At 49.9% G+C, this 17,999-nt stretch overlaps 1 protein-coding gene across 1 annotated transcript; it reads right to left on the bottom strand.

The window, feature by feature from the left end:
- Positions 1–2,356: 2,356 nt before the first annotated feature.
- LOC123039778 (late blight resistance protein R1-A-like) lies at positions 2,357–5,845 on the bottom strand. Its single transcript, XM_044462791.1, has 3 exons — positions 4,313–5,845; positions 3,948–4,011; positions 2,357–3,897 (listed from the first exon to the last, which is right to left on the bottom strand). The coding sequence occupies exons 1-3, from the start codon at positions 5,843–5,845 to the stop codon at positions 2,357–2,359; spliced, it is 3,138 nt and encodes a 1,045-aa protein (XP_044318726.1).
- Between the last annotated feature and the right edge of the window lie 12,154 nt (positions 5,846–17,999).

The following is a 17,999-nucleotide window of genomic DNA, read 5'->3' as shown; positions in this document are numbered from 1 at the left end:
ACATATATATCATTGAACTAATAGTTTCTTGAGAATCATTTCAGAAAGTTCAGTGATATGGGTATGGCAAGGACTGAAGAAGTGGACCCCTCAAAATGCTAAGGCAAGCATTGGCAAAAGCTCAAGACTCCATTTTTGGTTTAGTGATCCAAGATCACATTGAGTCCATAGGAAAGCCAATACTATTAAAAGGGGATGAGGTTATGATGATGATCTGGTTGCTCAAGTGCTTAGTGATACATCTCCTAAACTATCAGCAACTTTCACTGCCATATACACTCATAAGTAATCTCGGTCCCACCGATATTCCAAACTCAGTCACACCGAGATGAACCACCTCAGCCATAAAGCCAAACCCTAGAAAACTCGGATTTTCCGATTCTGAACTCGGTCTCACCGAAACTTGAGTCGCCAAGCTTCTGTAACCTTCTGCCATCAAATCGGTGTCACCGAGATGATGAAGTCGGTCCCATCGAAATTGGCAAGCTCTTGTCATTGCACGAATCGGACTAACCGAGATTGTATTTTCGGTCCCACCGAAAATCCCAACGTTCACATTATTTGAACTTTCGGTCTCACCGAGTTGTCAACTTCGGTCCCACCGAGATTGCTCAAATGTGTGTAACGGTTGGATTTTGTGTGGAGGCTATAAATACCCCTCCACCCCCTCTTCATTCGTGGAGAGAGCCATCAGAAAGAACTACCACTCCTACCTTACATTTCTGAGAAGAGAACTACCTACCCTTGTGTTGAGATCAAGTTGCTCCACTCCCACCATATGAAGCTTGATCTCTAGCCTTCCCAAGTTGCTTTCCACTCAATCCTTTCTTCCACCACAGCCAAATCAGTGAGGAGAGTTGAATGTTGGGGAGATTATCATTTGAAGCACAAGAGCAAGGAGTTCATCATCATCAACAACATCTATTACCTTTTGGAGGGTGGTGCCTCCTAGATTGGTTAGGTGTCGCTTGGGAGCCTCCGTCGAGATGTGGAGTTGAACCAAGAAGTTTGTAAGGGCAAGGAGATCGCCTACTTCGTGAAGATCTACCCCGAGTAAGGCTAGCCCTCCGTGGGCGTAGGCCATGATGGAATAGACAAGGTTGCTTCTTCGTGGACCCTTCGTGGGTGGAGCCCTCCGTGGACTCTCGCAGCCGTTACCCTCCGTGGGTTGAAGTCTCCATCAACGTGGAAGTACGATAGCACCACCTATCGGAACCACGAGAAAAATCATCGCGTCTCCAAAATTGCGTTTGCTCTTCTCCACCTCTCTTTACTACATGTGCAATTTACTTTCCGCTGCCTATACTCTAGAATTGCATGTGTAGGGTGATGCTTGACTTGATCGTAATTGTGAATCTGCCAAAAACTGTTCTTTGTCAAAAGGCAGAATTTTTATATTGTCAAGTAGTCTAATCACTCCCCCTCTAGACATACTTTCGATCCTACAAAACCTTTCGCGGAACAGGAACCATACCATATTCAAATCCTACTCCTAATGAACCCTCTGTCGTTAGCAGCAGACATATGGATTCCAGGTGAAATTATTGATGAATATTTCTTCAAAACATAGAGAGAAGTAGGTCCAGATAAATAGATAGAGACAGCGAGACGAATGCATGATGCCTTGCTGTCCTCGGGTCTTCCAACTTCCAGGTAATGCAGCTACCGGATATAGTCCCTTGAAGAACGAAACATGGTCAGTAAAGCAGATTTGCCAACAGAAGGAGAATTTCAACTTAACACACATAACATGGCAGCATCCATACGTCTACACGTGAGCAAGTTTTTTTTTTAAATGTCATCTGTAGGGAATTACTGCAAATATCAAACTTTTCTTTTGGGAAATATGAACAGATCAAAGTTTTGTGCCATCAATAAGTCACGAGTGTTTTTCAGTTTTATTTGTCAGACCGCTGATATTGGTTGTGTGCATCTCAGCAATGCATAGGCCGGGTGTTGCTCGTCATGATTTGTATCCACTTGATGCTACATCTTGAGTCAATAAAAATGCCTTATGTCGAAAAAATAAGTCAGAGTATATGTAAGTGTCATCAACAAGTCCAACGTACCTTAATGATAATGATTTAAACTGGGAGTAATTTTAACATGCTCCCTCCTACCCCCTCATTTCACATGGAAGATAAGAAGGTAAGAGTTAATCAGACCAGTACTTAATCAAATCAATGGCTGAGATCTATTATGTACTCTTACCTCTCATCTGAAAAGGGGAGGTAAGAGGGAGCATGCTAAAATTTGCCTTAAATTGGATTTTACTACGTATATAATGCATTGGATATTTCTAGTATAGAAGGAATTTCAAACCAAGGCGAAGTAAAAGTTGGACACGAAACAAGTGTTAGCACAAATACCTTAGGCGACCTCTACACCAGATCTTCTCCACTCCTTTCAATTTTGGACAATTGCGTATCAACACCTTCTTCATTTTTGCAACTGCCTTAGCTCCACCAAATGAAAGTAGGTATGGACAATCCTCAATCACCAATTCCTTAAGTGATGCAAGATTATTGTGCCAAATGTCACCTGGAATAGATGTTATGCTCAGGCCACCAATGCTCAGCGAGACAAGGGATGTGAGGTTATCGAGGCAGCTAGGAACATGTGGAGATACATCCCCACAGCTCGTTAAGACGAGCCTTTGGAGAGATGATGGCAAGACCAACCCCCTTTGCCAGGTGAGTCTTGGGCACTTATTAACTACTAGATGTTTCAAATGAGGAAAACTACCAAAATTTTCACCTGGCAGGGACAATAACTCCATACAACACAATATCTCAATTTTCACAATCGCAGGTAAATATTCTTGTGTTAGGAAGTCATCAAGGGTTGACAAGTTGTGACAACTCTGAATTGATAGGACAACTAGGGATGAGAATGTTCCAATGCTGCCAGCCCCTGCCGAAATGGAAAGGTTTGTGGAGCCTCCAATAGATGCAAGGGATTTGCACTCGATATGGAATATCTGTAGAGCTGGAAGACTCCACATTTGCAGTTGGATAGATATGACAAACTCACATTCTAAATAAAAGTACGTGAGGGCGCAGCATTCAATACTGCAAAAGAGACCAGAACCACGCAAATTGAGCTTCTTAAGGGAAGACGAAACCAATCTTTGGGGGCAGATTTTTGGACAACGGAGCATGTCCAGTTCTTCAAGAGAATGAAAATCCCCAAACTTTTCAGTTGCTACTGATGCTAACATCTTGCAATCTTCAATTCTTATTGTCTTGATGGCCGGTACACAATCTGGATGCAGAAAATGTTCGAGGCTTGAGATACTTTCACACCCATCAATGGTTACGTTTGTCAAAGACATGAAAATACCAGCTGCATGTGTCTCATTTAAGTTAACACTATGTGAGATCAAGGGACATGATATGCTCTCAAGTCGAACACAAACAGCAAAAGTAAGTGATTTTAAGGCTGGCAAGTTTTGTGGTTGAAACCAGCTTGGGAGTGATACACCGTCATAATTATCGAGGGACAGAGACTTGAGTTTGATAGGAGGCTCCAAAACTTCAAGCACCTCTTTTATCTCCTTGTCATGGCTGTTAAACTTATGGAAGCCTAAAGCATACTGTGTAGCCTGCATATCCCACATATTCAACTTCAAGTTGTCAAGATATTTCTTATTTTTCAGTTCAACTTCAGCCGCATGATCCTTACTTAGCATTCCAACATTAGATATCACCAAGTTTCCCCGGAATTGGTTCAAATTCTTTATTAACCTAAATCCTTGTTCCTGCCCATCTTTTGAATTCAAATGCATGTGGCCCCCGGCACAATATGTTAATCCGTTTGACTCAAATTTCAGCAACTTGATCAACTTACCAAAGTCACTGGGCAAGCTTTCTAGTTTGCATTTCCTGGCATATAAAAACTGTAAATTATATAGCAAACAAAAAGCTGAAGGAACCATCTTCAAAGGAGAATCTTCAGAGATTTCAAGGTAACGAAGATGCTTCCAGTTGCCAATACTATCCGATAACTCAACTGCAAAGGCAACAGAAATCACACGCATACGCAGAAGTATAGTGCACCATTCGTCCATTAAAAGCCCGTTATTCTTCCTTAAATTCTTCTTGCAAATTAGGGTACGTAGCTTCGTGTACTTGCATAGTCTCAATAGGCTGGCATTGTCAAAGTCACCGTTAGGGAGTATGTAGAGATGACGGACATTTTGGGGAACTTTACCAAAGTCACTCTTATTTCTTAAGATTATGCAGTCGTGCTCTGAAACTTTTCGTGCCATGTCATGAAGCAAGTCATGGATTACGTATCCACCACTGCCAGCCTTTTGAAAGAAGGACCGTGCTAGAAGGTCTTCAAAATACTGGCAGCCAATATCTTGAATTTTAACACGACCTTGAGGTTCCACAAAGCCTTCTGCTACCCAGATTTCAGCTAAGCGTTCCTTTTGAAAGATGTAATCTTTGGGGTACACAGCACAAAATGCGAAGCACTGCTTCAAATAGAATGGTAAATACATGTAGCTCAATCGAAGGGCGGGCAAAATGTCAGTCTCCTTTTGTTTCAACTCCCACAGTTCACTTTCAAGTATATAATTCCAATGTGATGCTTGAAGGTCCGTGCTTAACATGCGCCCCAGTGTTTTGGCGCCCAAAGGAGAACCCTTCAACTTAGGAAGTATTCTTCTACCAATGCACTCTAACTCAGGATCATTGTTACCACCATCGGATCCAAACGCACATGACTTGAAGAAATTCCAGAAGACGCCGTCGTCTAGACCTTCTAATATGATGGGCTCCATTGTCCGCACCCCCTCGGCGACATTTGGACATCTAGTGGTAACCAACATCGCACTTCCCTCTTGGATACTTCTAAAAGGTGCACAAAATCTCTTCCAACACTGCCCATTTTCCTTTAATGCATCACCCCACATGTCATCAAGGACTATCAATAATCTTTTATTTTTCACACGCTCAGAGAGAGCACGTTGAAGAGAATCCAAATTATCAGTTGTTGCCAGATTTCCAAGACATGATTCTATGACCTCTTTAGTTAACCTCTTCACATCAAAGTCATCTGAGACGAAAATCCAAATTATCATCTCAAAGTGAGACTTCACTCCTTGATGGCTGCAAATTAGTTGGGCCAGAGTAGTCTTTCCAACACCACCAATTCCAACTATTGGCAAAACAGGAAGATTCAATATTATCGATTCATCACTAACTTGGTTGCTTGTTGATGCAATGGTTGAACTAGTTGCTCTCTTGCGTTTTGAATTTGTAGATACATTGAGAAATCCCAATACATGCTCCAGCTCCTTGTCACGTCCAAATATTTTTGTTTCACTTGGCAAAGAGGTGGTCTCCGGTCTGATCAATTTGTCAAAGTGTGGTGTAACTCCAGGAAGCCCCATCTTCTCTAGCTGACTCGAAAGATGAACCAATCTTAATTGGACATCATTCAGTTTGTTGAAGTTGCCATGAATGACCTTATCAAGGAAGTCGGTGAAAGGAGATCGGGTTGCATTGCCCTCCGCTTGCACCTTCATCTCGTACCATCTAAACTCATCAATAAGGTCTTCAGCCTCACACACGACATCCTTGAGGCTAGGAAGGAGCATGGCCACACAACGTTTGTGGCTTCTCCACTCTGCTCCATTAATGAGGTCGTACATTGCAGGAAGGGTGTCACAGAGACGTTGTAGGTCACTCTGTAATTGCAATACATGATCCTGGAGACTTTGCTCCTGTGAGCCACTCCATCGGGAGCGCAGAGATGAAATCGCAGATTTTGCTGACTGGAACAAATTGACACATTCGTTGATGGCACTAATGATCCCAAAAGCAGATAAGCTCATGGTTACTGAAGTTGGAGTCTGTACATCTATTTCGTCCTGGGAGCAAACAGTGGACAAAATTAGCATGATGGAAGTAATTTTTGCAGTCCGAATATATAACAAGTGAGCTATTGTAGTGATTATTTAATGCAGATCGATCTACATTTCCACAATTTTTTCCCATGAAACTAGTCTCACAACAGATACATGGGCAAGACAGCAAGTTAGAGACACATCATGAATGATTTTGCAGTGAAAATAAAATTATTAAGTTTCAATATGTAATTATTAACAAACGTACTGCACTTCAATTAGATATCGTATATGCACAATGCTTGCTATGACAGAGCAGTACATGATGTCCCTCATTTTATTTTACTCCCTCCGTCCCAAAATTCTTGTCTTATATTTGTCTAGATACGGATGTATCTTGTACTAAAACGTGACTTGATACATCCATATTTAGACAAATCTAAGACAAGAATTTTGGGACGGAGTGAGTATTTTTTTGAATTTATGAGACTTTTGAAGCAGTACATGAACAGACCAAATTATGTACTGCTCTGTTATCGTATATGCATGTTCACACCTTCATAATGATATTTTTTTCTTCAAAAACCATTTTGCTCAAAGCTAAAATAGATATTGATGGGTTCTCTCTTTTTTTTTTTTCGAATTGCTGGGCTCAATTTCTAACGGCACACAGAAAAACAAAGGGGCATGGGGGTGGAACGCAGAAGAAGAAACGAAATCCGCACTTAGAAGAAAGCATGGTTCAAGCTCACCTGGATTTGCCGCCGGTGAGCGACTTGCTGTCAAAAGCGCAGCAGCAGCAGCAGGAGGAGGAGGAGGAGGAGGAGAAAAATCTTGGATGGGTTCTGGACGGAAAGTGTGTGTTCTGGGCGGAAGTAGCAACCATGGTCACCGGCCGGCCTCACAGCTTTGTTCTTGGCGAAAACACCAAGGTGAGGTGCCATATATATCATCATATCTTAAGTTTATGGTGCTATCTGCTCCTTGTTGCATCTCTTAAACTATATTTTTCCGGAAAGGAATGAATCAAATGCGGTGCGAGCTGAGCACTGACATCTTATGTTGCGTGCGATGACAACAAAAACGAGAATCATCGCAGTTGTTTCCCAGTCGACCCCAAAGCTTGAACAATCTTGAGTAGAGGAATCAATCAAATGCTTGTTTAGCAGATTCTATTTGAGACAATGTATGTCTGACACTACTGGAATTTTCAATATACACTGGGTGTCAGGCTCTTCGCTGAGAGCCAAATCACAGGCACTAGGCAAAGTAATAGACGCCGAGAGTAGCTCTCGTCAAAAGGCACAACTTGGCAAACACAGGATACTGCCGAGGATAGACCTCGGCAAAAAGGTAACAGTCAGCAAAGGCACAATTTGCCGAGAGTCGATAAGTTGCCGCACGGCAAAGTCTGGCCACATGGCACATATGGCGGCTACTAACGGCACGGTGACTTCTTTGCCGAGAGTGTCTCTTGGCAAACTTTAGTCCCACCTCGCCAAGGGACAAGCAATAAGACTTGTTTAAATAGTCGGATAGTACATCTTTCTAATGATGGAAGCCGGCGCTTTTTATTAAATCAATTACTATTCACACCACTCCAAAAGTCCGAACTGATGGAGGGACACGGGCAATATATTTTAACACTCCCCGTCACGTCTAGGCTATTTTAGTCCTTAGACGTGGGATCGATGTAAGCCGCAGAATCGTTATATTTAATACTGCATTGGCAGGATTTTGAACTCAAGACCTCTTGGCTCGGATATCATAATTAATTCATGCTCCAGCCAGTTACTCCAAAAGTCCAAACTGATGGAGGGAGGCAGGCAGTATATTTCAACAATGCAGATGCAGGTGTTGTGCTCATGCATGACACGTAAACATATTCCAGAGTTCATGGCACCCGCGCTCACGACGGCCGGCCTGCCCTGTCGTCTCCGGTGACGGTGCTCACTGAAGAACCTCCCCCTCGTTGTCGATTTCAGCTGGAGATCTTGTCGACGACCCCCTGGTCGAAACTTCCTCCTCGACCGGTTGCAACTCCGCTCATTGATGCCCCATAGTTGCAGTGCTACAGCGCGCTGCCCGCCAGCCCTCGCCGTTGACGCGTGAGTTTCTGGCAATGACGGCGAGTCGACCACCAGCCACAACGATGAATGGGATGTAGCAAAAAAACATCAGTCGTAACAAAAGGAGAAGGCGGTTGTAGCAAAAATCATCGTCATCGCCGTCATCTGCAGCTCTGCCGTGAATGGATGTAGCAAATCATCCCGCCGGTTGTAACAAAAAGAGATTACGGTTGTAGCAAAATCATCATCGCCAATTGTAGTAGAAAACAGAGTAGCGCTCGCCATGGTAATTGTTACAACTCTGACACCGGCTAGTTCCAGCCTGCGGTGACCCCAGTTGTAACATCAGCAGCATTGCCGCCTCCGGCTCGCCGCAGGTTGGAGTGCCAAGCAACAAAAAACTAAAAGCAACAAAAATCTTTCATTTGTTGGTTGAAGCAAAAAAAATCACTAGGTTCCGGCAAAAACTAAAGCTGGTTCCAGCAAAACATAGTCGGCAGGAAAAACTCCCACTGGGCGATTGTAGCAAAAAAAAAGCTAGTTCCAGCAAAAACACACACTGGTTCCAATAAAAAAAGGTTGTCGGCGGCAGCGAGGGTGCGTCGGGTTCCAGCACATCGCATGGCAGGCAACAATTACTGATGCCGGTTCCACCTCTGGGCTGCCCCGGTTGCAACAAAAGGGCTTCATGGTTCCAGCATCTCGCAAACCGGTCGCAGCACCCTGTGTCCCGCGTGATCACCACGAGCAGCTGCGGGCTTCCAGCATTTGCCGCCGTGGTTCCAGCATCTGGAAGCCACGGTTCCAGCGTTTGTAACTGCGGGTTGTAGCACCGCGGAGCTGCACGACACAGTTGCCGTCGATTCACCATCGATGCAACCCACCATCGATGCGGCGCATCCACCATGGGGACTCCTCTCGCTCTCTTTTGCAGACAACAAGGATGGGAGGGGCGAGGGGGTTGGCTCCCAGTAGCAGCGGCCGGTGCCGAATCTCATGGAAGGGATTTCTCTCGCTGGAGAAAGAAAGACAGAGATGGAGGGGATGGGAGTAGCGGAGGAAGAGGATAAGGGAGGGAGGTGAAGAAGAGGCGCGGGGAGGAGTTCCTGTCAGCACGACGGCGTGGTGACGATCTTGATGTTCTCCTGTCGCAGGGCTTCGCCTAAGCACCGCTACAATATGACCGAGGTGTAATATCGTGGAGGGGGGCACCGCACACGGCTAAGGAACGATCTCAATGATCAACTTGTGTGTCTAGGGTGCCCCCTACCCCCGTATATAAAGGAGGGAGGGAGGAGGAGGCCGGCCCCAAGGGGTGGCGCGCCCTAGGGGGGGCAATCCTACTCCAAGTAGGTTTGCCCCCCCCCCCTTTCCTATTCGGAGTAGGAGAAGGAAGGAAGAGGGGGGAGGAGAGAAGGAAAGGGGGGGCCGGCCCCCCTCCCAATTCGGATTGGGCTTGGGGGGGGGGGCCCTCCCTTGCTCCTTCTCCCTCCCTTCCACTAAGGCCCAATAAGGCCCATATACTTACCGGGGGGTTCCGGTAACCTCCCGGAGCTCCGGTATATTCCCAAACTTTCCCGGAACCTTTCCGGTGTCCAAATATATCCGTCCAATATATCAATCTTTATGTCTCGACCATTTCGAGACTCCTCGTCATGTCCGTGATCACATCCGGGACTCCGAACAACCTTCGGTACATCAAAATACATAAACTCATAATATAACTGTCATCGAAACCTTAAGCGTGCGGACCCTACGGTTCGAGAACAATGTAGACATGACCGAGACATGTCTCCGGTCAATAACCAATAGCGGGACCTGGATGCCCATATTGGTTCCTACATATTCTACGAAGATCTTTATCGGTCAAACCGCATAACAACATACTTTGTTCCCTTTGTCATCGGTATGTTACTTGCCCGAGATTTGATCGTCGGTATCCAATACCTAGTTCAATCTCGTTACCGGCAAGTCTCTTTACTCGTTCTGTAATACGTCATCTCATAACTAACTAATTAGTTACATGCTTGCAAGGCTTAGGTGATGTGCATTACCGAGAGGGCCCAGAGATACCTCTCCGACAATCGGAGTGACAAATCCTAATCTCGAATTATGCCAACTCAACATGTACCTTCGGAAACACCTGTAGAGCACCTTTATAATCACCCAGTTACGTTGTGACGTTTGGTAGCACACAAAGTGTTCTTCCGGTAAACGGGAGTTGCACAATCTCATAGTTGCAGGAACTTTGTATAAGTCATGAAGAAAGTAATAGCAGTATACTAAACGATCAAGTGCTAGGCTAACAGAATGGGTCATGTCAATCACATCATTCTTCTAATGATGTGATCCCACTAATCAAATGACAACACATGTCTATGGTCAGGAAACATAACCATCTTTGATTAATGAGCTAGTCAAGTAGAGGCATACTAGTGACTATAGTTTTGTCTATGTATTCACACATGTATTATGTTTCCGGTTAATACAATTCTAGCATGAATAATAAACATTTATCATGATATGAGGAAATAAATAATAACTTTATTATTGCCTCTAGGGCATATTTCCTTCATCGAGGTCCCTGATGTCCCGCCACCTTCGTCGACCCTCCAGGCGGCCGTCACCGTGGTGGACGGGGTGGCCTCCCCCGAGATGATCGAGGCGGAGCTGGACCACCTCTACCGCTGCCAGTGGGACTGGGTGGTCACCCCTTCCGCGGGCCACATCTTCACCGTCGTCTTCCCTGAATCCGTCAGCTACGGCTACGTGACCCGCAGTGGCCGGATCACGCTCGCCCTCAACCAGCTGGTCGTCGACATCTCTGAGCTGATTCTTGATGCCCAGGCGGTGGCCGTTCTGGACACCGCTTGGATCCTTGTCGCTGGCCTCCCTGACATCGCGCAGTCTGAGCTCGTCATCCGCCAGATGTCCCGCCTCTTGGGCAAAGAGGAGGAGGTTCGGGTCAAGGTCAAATGCCTCGACTCCTCCAAGCTCCGCACCACCGTCCGCGTGTTCTTCAACGACCAGGGCTTCGACCTCAGGATCTCTCCTGAGCCTCCCAACCACGTCGGCCGCCCCCGCTCCTTGGACGCCAGCCTCCTAGGTGGCAACCCGGGGGCGGACGGCGACTACCGCGGCCGCCACCATGCTCGCTTGCATCACTCCGATGACGAGGGGGGATCGGAGGACTCCCGCTCCCCCTCCCCCTCGCCTCCTCCGCCAGGTGCCGGGGGCAGGGGTCCCCAGGCCGCTCCCCTCCTGGCGCTCGGCGACCCCCTGGCCCACGCGGCATCTTCCTCCGAGGAGAGCGACATCTCCAGTGTCGGCCTGGTCGTCTGCCCGGCTTCTTCCCCGCGCTCCCCCACTTCTGCTGATCTCGTCTCACCGGGTCCGGAGATGGCCCCCCTCCCAGCTGCCACTCCCGATCCAGGTCAGCTGCTCCCTGCGTCGTCGGCTCCCCCTGAGGTGGCTGTAGCCCCAGGGCTCGACGCCCTTCCCCCGGCTCCCCCCTCGCGGCCGCTCAGCCTCCTCCCCCCGAGGCTCTCCCGCCTCTGCCGCTCCCTCCCTCGGCTCCGACCACGACACCGACCCTCCACAGCTGCGCTGGGCACGAACTTCTGGCTTCTCCCGCTGGGGCCTTGACCTTGGATGGGGAGACCAGGGTGACCACTCCCGTGGCCGCCCAGCCACCCCCTCCCCGGTCAGCTGCCTACTCTCGCCGGGGTAGATCGGCTTCCTCCCCGGCGACGGCGTCTCGTCGGAGTGCTCGGCTGGATGCTGCTCACCCAGAGGACAGCTTGGCTCTGCCCATCTCTTAGCGGGCGGAGATCCGGGCCGCTGCTCGGAACCTGGAGCCAGGTACGCCCACCGTCCCCCCCCTCGGCATCATCTTGCTCCTTCTCTGCTCTCGAGTCGATTCCCCTTGGCAACCTTGCGAAGGTGGCCTCGGATTCTGCGATCATTTTTCGGGGGGAGTCTGGTCCCTCCTTAGTCCAGATTGTGGCGATCCGCGCCCGTGAGATCCTGGATGGGAAGCTCGCGGAGGCCCGTGCGGCTCTCCTCTTGCCCCCTGTCCCTCCCCCCTCTGGGGAGAGTTCTCTGCCGGCTGAGCCGCGGCAGATCGGCCCTCCCCCCCCGATGGGAGTGACCGAGATCCGGGGCCGCACACGTTCCCGCACTACGGCTCTCCTGGCCCAAAGTGCCTCTCGTGTTCTGGGGTCAAGCAGCCCCCCAATGGCGCCTTAATGCGCGCTCTATTCTGGAACATCCGCGGTTTCGGCCATGATGGCCGACGCCGCCAACTCATCGAGTACATGCGTGACGAACACATTGACATTGTCGCCATCCAGGAGACCATGCGACTTGATTTCTCGCTCCCTGAGCTCGACCGCCTGAGCTTCCACCTCTTTGCTGGGCACTAGCTCCCTTCTAGTGGGAACGCCGGCCACTCGGGTGGCATCCTTTTAGGCGTAAAGGATGCCACCTTTGAGGTGGGCAGCATGGACCGGGGGGAGTTCTTCGTGAGCATGGAACTTTTCGAGAGGTCCCTCAACTTCAAGTGGGAGGTCATCATTGTCTACAGGCCCGCAGACCACATTAGGTCTGCCGCCTTCCTCGAGGAGCTCCACCGGAAGATTTCCTCGGCTCCCCTACCGGTGGTGGTTGGTGGCGATTTTAACCTCCTCCGCGTGGCGGAGGACAAGAGCAATGCCAATGTTTGCTTTAACCGGATGCAGATGTTCAATGACTTCATTGCCGACCTTGAGATTGACCGGGTTGGTGCCAGATTCACCTGGACCAACCGGCAAGCTTTCCCGACCCAGTCCGTCCTGGACCGGGTCCTAGTGTCCCCGGAATGGGACCTCCGTTGCCCCTTAGCTTCCCTCCGCGCCATCACCAAGATTGGCTAGGACCACGTCCCCCTTCTCCTCTCTTCTGCTGACGAGCGCCCTCCCATCCCCACTAGATTCCGGTTCGAGACATTCTGGCTCTCTCAAACCGGTTTCACTGCGGCGGTTGGCTCTCGGTGTTGGGGAACGTAGTAATTTCAAAAAATTTCCTACGCACACGCAAGATCATGGTGATGCATAGCAACGAGAGGGGAGAGTGTTGTCTACGTACCCTCGTAGACCGAAGCGGAAGCGATCACAACGTAGAGGAAGTAGTCGTACGTTCTCCTCACGATCCAACCGATTCCAGCGCCGTTACTCCGGCGCCTCTGAGTTCTTGACACACGTACAGCTCGGTGACGCTCCTCGGGCTCCGATCCAGCAGAGCTTCGGGGAGAGAGAGTTCCGTCAGCACGACGGCGTGGTGACGATCTTGATGTTCTACCGACGCAGGGCTTCGCCTAAGCACCGCTACGATATGACCGAGGTGGATTATGGTAGAGGGGGGCACCGCACATGGCTAAGGAACGATCTTAAGGATCAACTTGTGTGTTCTAGGGTGCCCCCCTGCCCCCGTATATAAAGGAGCAAGGGGGAGGGCCGGCCGGCCTAGGAGGCGCGCCAAGGGAGGGGGGAGTCCTCCTCCTAGTGGGAGTAGGACTCCCCTTTCCTAGTCCAACTAGGAAGGAGGAAGGGGGAAGGAAGGAGAGGGAGAGGGAGAGGGAAAGGGGGGGCCGCGCCCCCCCCCCTTCCTTGTCCTATTCGGACTCCCCATGGGGGGGCGCGCGCCACCTCCTGGTGCGGCCCTCTCTCTCCCCTCTTGGCCCACTAAGGCCCATTACTTCCCCGGGGGGTTCCAGTAACCCCTCCGGCACTCCGGTTTTCTCCGGAAACTTCCGGAACCTTTCCGGTGTCCAAATATAGCCGTCCAATATATCAATCTTTATGTCTCGACCATTTCGAGACTCCTCGTCATGTCCGTGATCACATCCGGAACTCCGAACTCCTTCGATACATCAAAATACACAAACTCATAATATAACCGTCATCGAAACCTTAAGCGTGCGGACCCTACGGTTCGAGAACAATGTAGACATGACCGAGACACGTCTCCGGTCAATAACCAATAGCGGGACCTGGATGCCCATATTGGCTCCTACATATTCTACGAAGATCTTTATCGGTCAGACCGCATAACAACATACGTTGTTCCCTTTGTCATCGGTATGTTACTTGCCCGAGATTCGATCGTCGGTATCCAATACCTAGTTCAATCTCGTTACCGGCAAGTCTCTTTACTCGTTCCGTAATACATCATCTCACAGCTAACTCATTAGTTGTAATGCTTGCAAGGCTTAAGTGATGTGTATTACGGAGAGGGCCCAGAGATACCTCTCCGACAATCGGAGTGACAAAACCTAATCTCGAAATACGCCAACCCAACATCTACCTTTGGAGACACCTGTAGTACTCCTTTATAATCACCCAGTTACGTTGTGACGTTTGGTAGTACCCAAAGTGTTCCTCCGGTAAACGGGAGTTGCATAATCTCATAGTTATAGGAACATGTATAAGTCATGGATAAAAAGCAATAGCAACATACTAAACGATCGGGTGCTAAGCTAATGGAATGGGTCATGTCAATCAGATCATTCAACTAATGATGTGACCTTGTTAATCAAATGACAACTCCTTTGTCTATGGTTAGGAAACTTAACCATCTTTGATTAACAAGCTAGTCTAGTAGAGGCATACTAGTGACACTCTGTTTGTCTATGTATTCACACATGTATTATGTTTCCGGTTAATACAATTCTAGCATGAATAATAAACATTTATCATGGAATAAGGAAATAAATAATAACTTTATTATTGCCTCTAGGGCATATTTCCTTCACTCGGTGGATCGAGGCCCGCTCCCATCCCCACCTCCGCCCCCCCTCGGCCATTGACTCATGGCACTTCTGCGCGAAGCGCGCCCGTCAGCTCATGAAGGGGTGGGGGGCTAATCTGGGGCGCGACCTTCGTGAGCGAAAGAAGTCGTTGTTATCAGCGATCCAGGCCCTTGACCTGCGCGCTGATACTGTTGGGCTTTCTCCGGATGAGTGGCTGTCTCTGTATGACCTGGAAGACCAACTCTCCGTGATCTATACCGATGAGGAGGCCTATTGGCGCCTTCGGGAGGCGCAGAAGTGGGTATTGCAGGGCGACGCGAATACGGCATACTTCCAGGCCATTGCCAATGGCCGCCGTAGACGCAATACCATCCCCCTCTTGTGGGAGGGGGAGACTCTTCTACAGCCCCCCCCCGCGACATCCGGTCTCACGTCGACGGATTCTATAGATCCTTGTTCTCAGCCGCTCCTCGGAGCGGCCTTTCTCTAGCCCACGACTGTTGGGCCGGTCCCCAGTTGGTGTCTGATGCGGAGAACTCGGCCCTAACGGCCCCTTTCTCCGAGCAGTTGGTTTGGGAGGCCATTAAGAGCATGAATGCCTCCTCTGCACCGGGTCCGGATGGCCTTCCTGTGAGATTCTTCCAGGCCTTCTGGAACGTGATTAAATCGAAGGTCATGGCTATCTTCGATGAGTTCTACGTTGGCTCCATTGACCTGGGGCGACTCAACTACGGGATCATCTTGCTCATCCCGAAGGTTGCCGGGGCATCTGACATCCGCCAATTTCGGCCGATTACGGTCATCAACGTCATCTTCAGGATCCTGGCTAAAGGGTACGCCAATAGGGTAACCCTGCTGGCCGACCGTGTCACGCACCCCAACCAGACGGCTTTCATTAAGGGCCGGTTCATCCTGGATGGGGTCCTAGTCCTTCATGAAGTCCTCCATGAGGTCCGCTCCAAAAACCTCAAGGCGGTCTTCCTGAAGATTGACTTTCATAAAGCCTACGACACGGTTAGCTGGCCATTCCTTAGGGAGGTCCTTCTTCGGAAGGGCTTTGACGACCGGTGGGTGACTCGTGTCATGCAAATGGTCACGTGCGGTCGTACGGCCGTGAACATCAACGGCGAGATTGGGCCCTTCTTCCCCACCCTATGTGGGACAAGGCGATCCCTTCTCCCCGTTCTTGTTCAATATGGTCGTAGACGCGCTAGCGTCCATCCTTGATAAGGCGAAAGCCGCGGGCCATATTCGTGGGATCACTCCCCACCTCACCGGGGGCTCTGGGATATCCATTCTCCAGTATGCCGACGACACTATCATTATGGTTGAAGGCTCAGACAACGATATCGCCAACCTCAAGTTCCTTCTCCTCTGCTTCCAGCAGATGTCGGGTCTCAAGATCAATTTCGACAAGAGCGATGTGATGGTGATGGGATACTCCCCTGCCGAGTCTTTGGCCATCGCCAACAGGCTTAATTGCCGCATGGGCACTCTTCCCACTACTTACTTGGGAACGCCCATTAGTGACTCCAGGCTTACCGTCGCGGACTTGCGCCCCTCCGTGGCCAAGCTACAAACCCGCGTCGAACCTTGGCAGGGGCGGTGGCTGTCCAAAGCAGCCCGGACTATTCTCATCAATTCTTCTCTCTCCAGCCTCCTCTTGTTCCTAATGAGCTTCTACAGCCTCCACGAGAACCTCCACAAGGAGATTGCCAAGATCCAGTCCCGCTTTTACTGGGCGGGTGATAAGGAGAAGCAGAAATACCATATGGTCAGCTGGCCTGACATCTGCAAGCCCCGGGAGCAGGGGGGCATTGGCATCATGTGCTCTAAACGGATGAACATTGCCCTCCTCTCCCGCTGGCTCTGGCGAATCTCGCAGGGACATGGTGGTCTTTGGCTTGACATCATCTGGAACAAATACCTGCGTGGGCAGCCTCTCGCCTTCTGCCAGAAGTCTGGAGGCTCTCAGTTCTGGCAGTTGATCGTCCAGCTCCTGCCGGTCCTCCGTATCGGGACATCCATCTCGGTGGGCGCGGGATCTTCAACGTTGTTCTGGTTTGATCGGTGAGCCGGGGACTCTCCCTTCGCGGCGCGCTTCTCTGGTCTCTTCTCCATTGCTGTTGACCCCGTGATCTCCGTTGCTAGGGCCCTTCTTGACTTAGGGCGCCTTGCTTTCCGGCGGGCCTTTGGTCCAATGGAATCCGCCGCTTGGCGTGAGTTACTCGACTGTATTGCGCTTCACGAACCCTCGCTGGATGGTGGGCCTGACCTTGTCCGGTGGCGCCTCGAACCTTCGGGCCAATTCTCCACCAAATCGCTCTACCTGGCCATCACGCCATCCGCCGCTCCTCTCCCTCTCTCGCTTGTCTGGTCCATCCGCTTGCCGCTGAAGATCTGTATCTTCATGTGGCAATGGATTCGGGGCCGGATCCCGTCCGGGGTGGAGGTTCTCAAGCGCAACGGCCCGGGCACTGGCCTCTGCCCTCTCTGTGGGGTTCCCGAAGATTCGAACCACATTTTCTTCTCCTGTGTGTCCGCCCAGTTCCTCTGGAGTTGCTTTCGCGAAGTGGTCGGCGGAAACTGGTGCCACACCAACTTCCCTGACTTATTTGACGAACTCCAGTCGTCCGCCGCGACTTCTCGCCACATTAGGTGGCTTGAGATTGGGGTCCTCGCCTGTACCCTCTGGACTGTTCGCAATAAGCTCGTGATTCAGCACACTCCTCTTCGTTGATCTACTGACGCGCTCTTTAAACTCTCGAGTTTTTTGTAGCTTTGGTGGCCGCTTAGCCGTCCCCTGGACCGTGACGCCATCTCAGCCTTCATCGCCGGCCTCCGATCGATAGCCGTCCGTCTGTCGCCGCCCCCCCCCCCCCCCCCCCCCCCCGCCGCCTCCGCCGAAGCCGGACTAGACGTCTCCTTCGCCTAGCATTTGCTGCCTTTTTTTATCTTTTGTTTGGGCTTGTTGAGCTGTGCCCTCAGCAGAACCTATGTACTTGGTTGTGTGACTTGGGTGCATGTGTGTGTGTGAACTTGACTCTGCTTGTTTGTCCTTGGCGGTTTGCTTTATTTATAAAGCGGGGCGAAAGCCTTTTTCGGTACTCTTTGTGTGCGCGTGTTCATCGTGATTTGATGTGATCGATCCATGGACGAAGTTCCAACAGTTAAAATGCACCAAAACATACAAAATGTCTTAGAGACGCACAGCGACACTGGTAGGTGGGCACTTGGAGTCTAAACAGACTTGGATATGGTGGGGAAACCTTCTCCGGGGCAAAAA

The sequence above is a fragment of the Triticum aestivum genome, chromosome 2B, assembly GCF_018294505.1.
Source record: "Triticum aestivum cultivar Chinese Spring chromosome 2B, IWGSC CS RefSeq v2.1, whole genome shotgun sequence".
In the NCBI taxonomy this organism is placed as follows: Eukaryota; Viridiplantae; Streptophyta; class Magnoliopsida; order Poales; family Poaceae; genus Triticum; species Triticum aestivum.
This window is presented reverse-complemented; position numbering and strand designations above follow the sequence as displayed.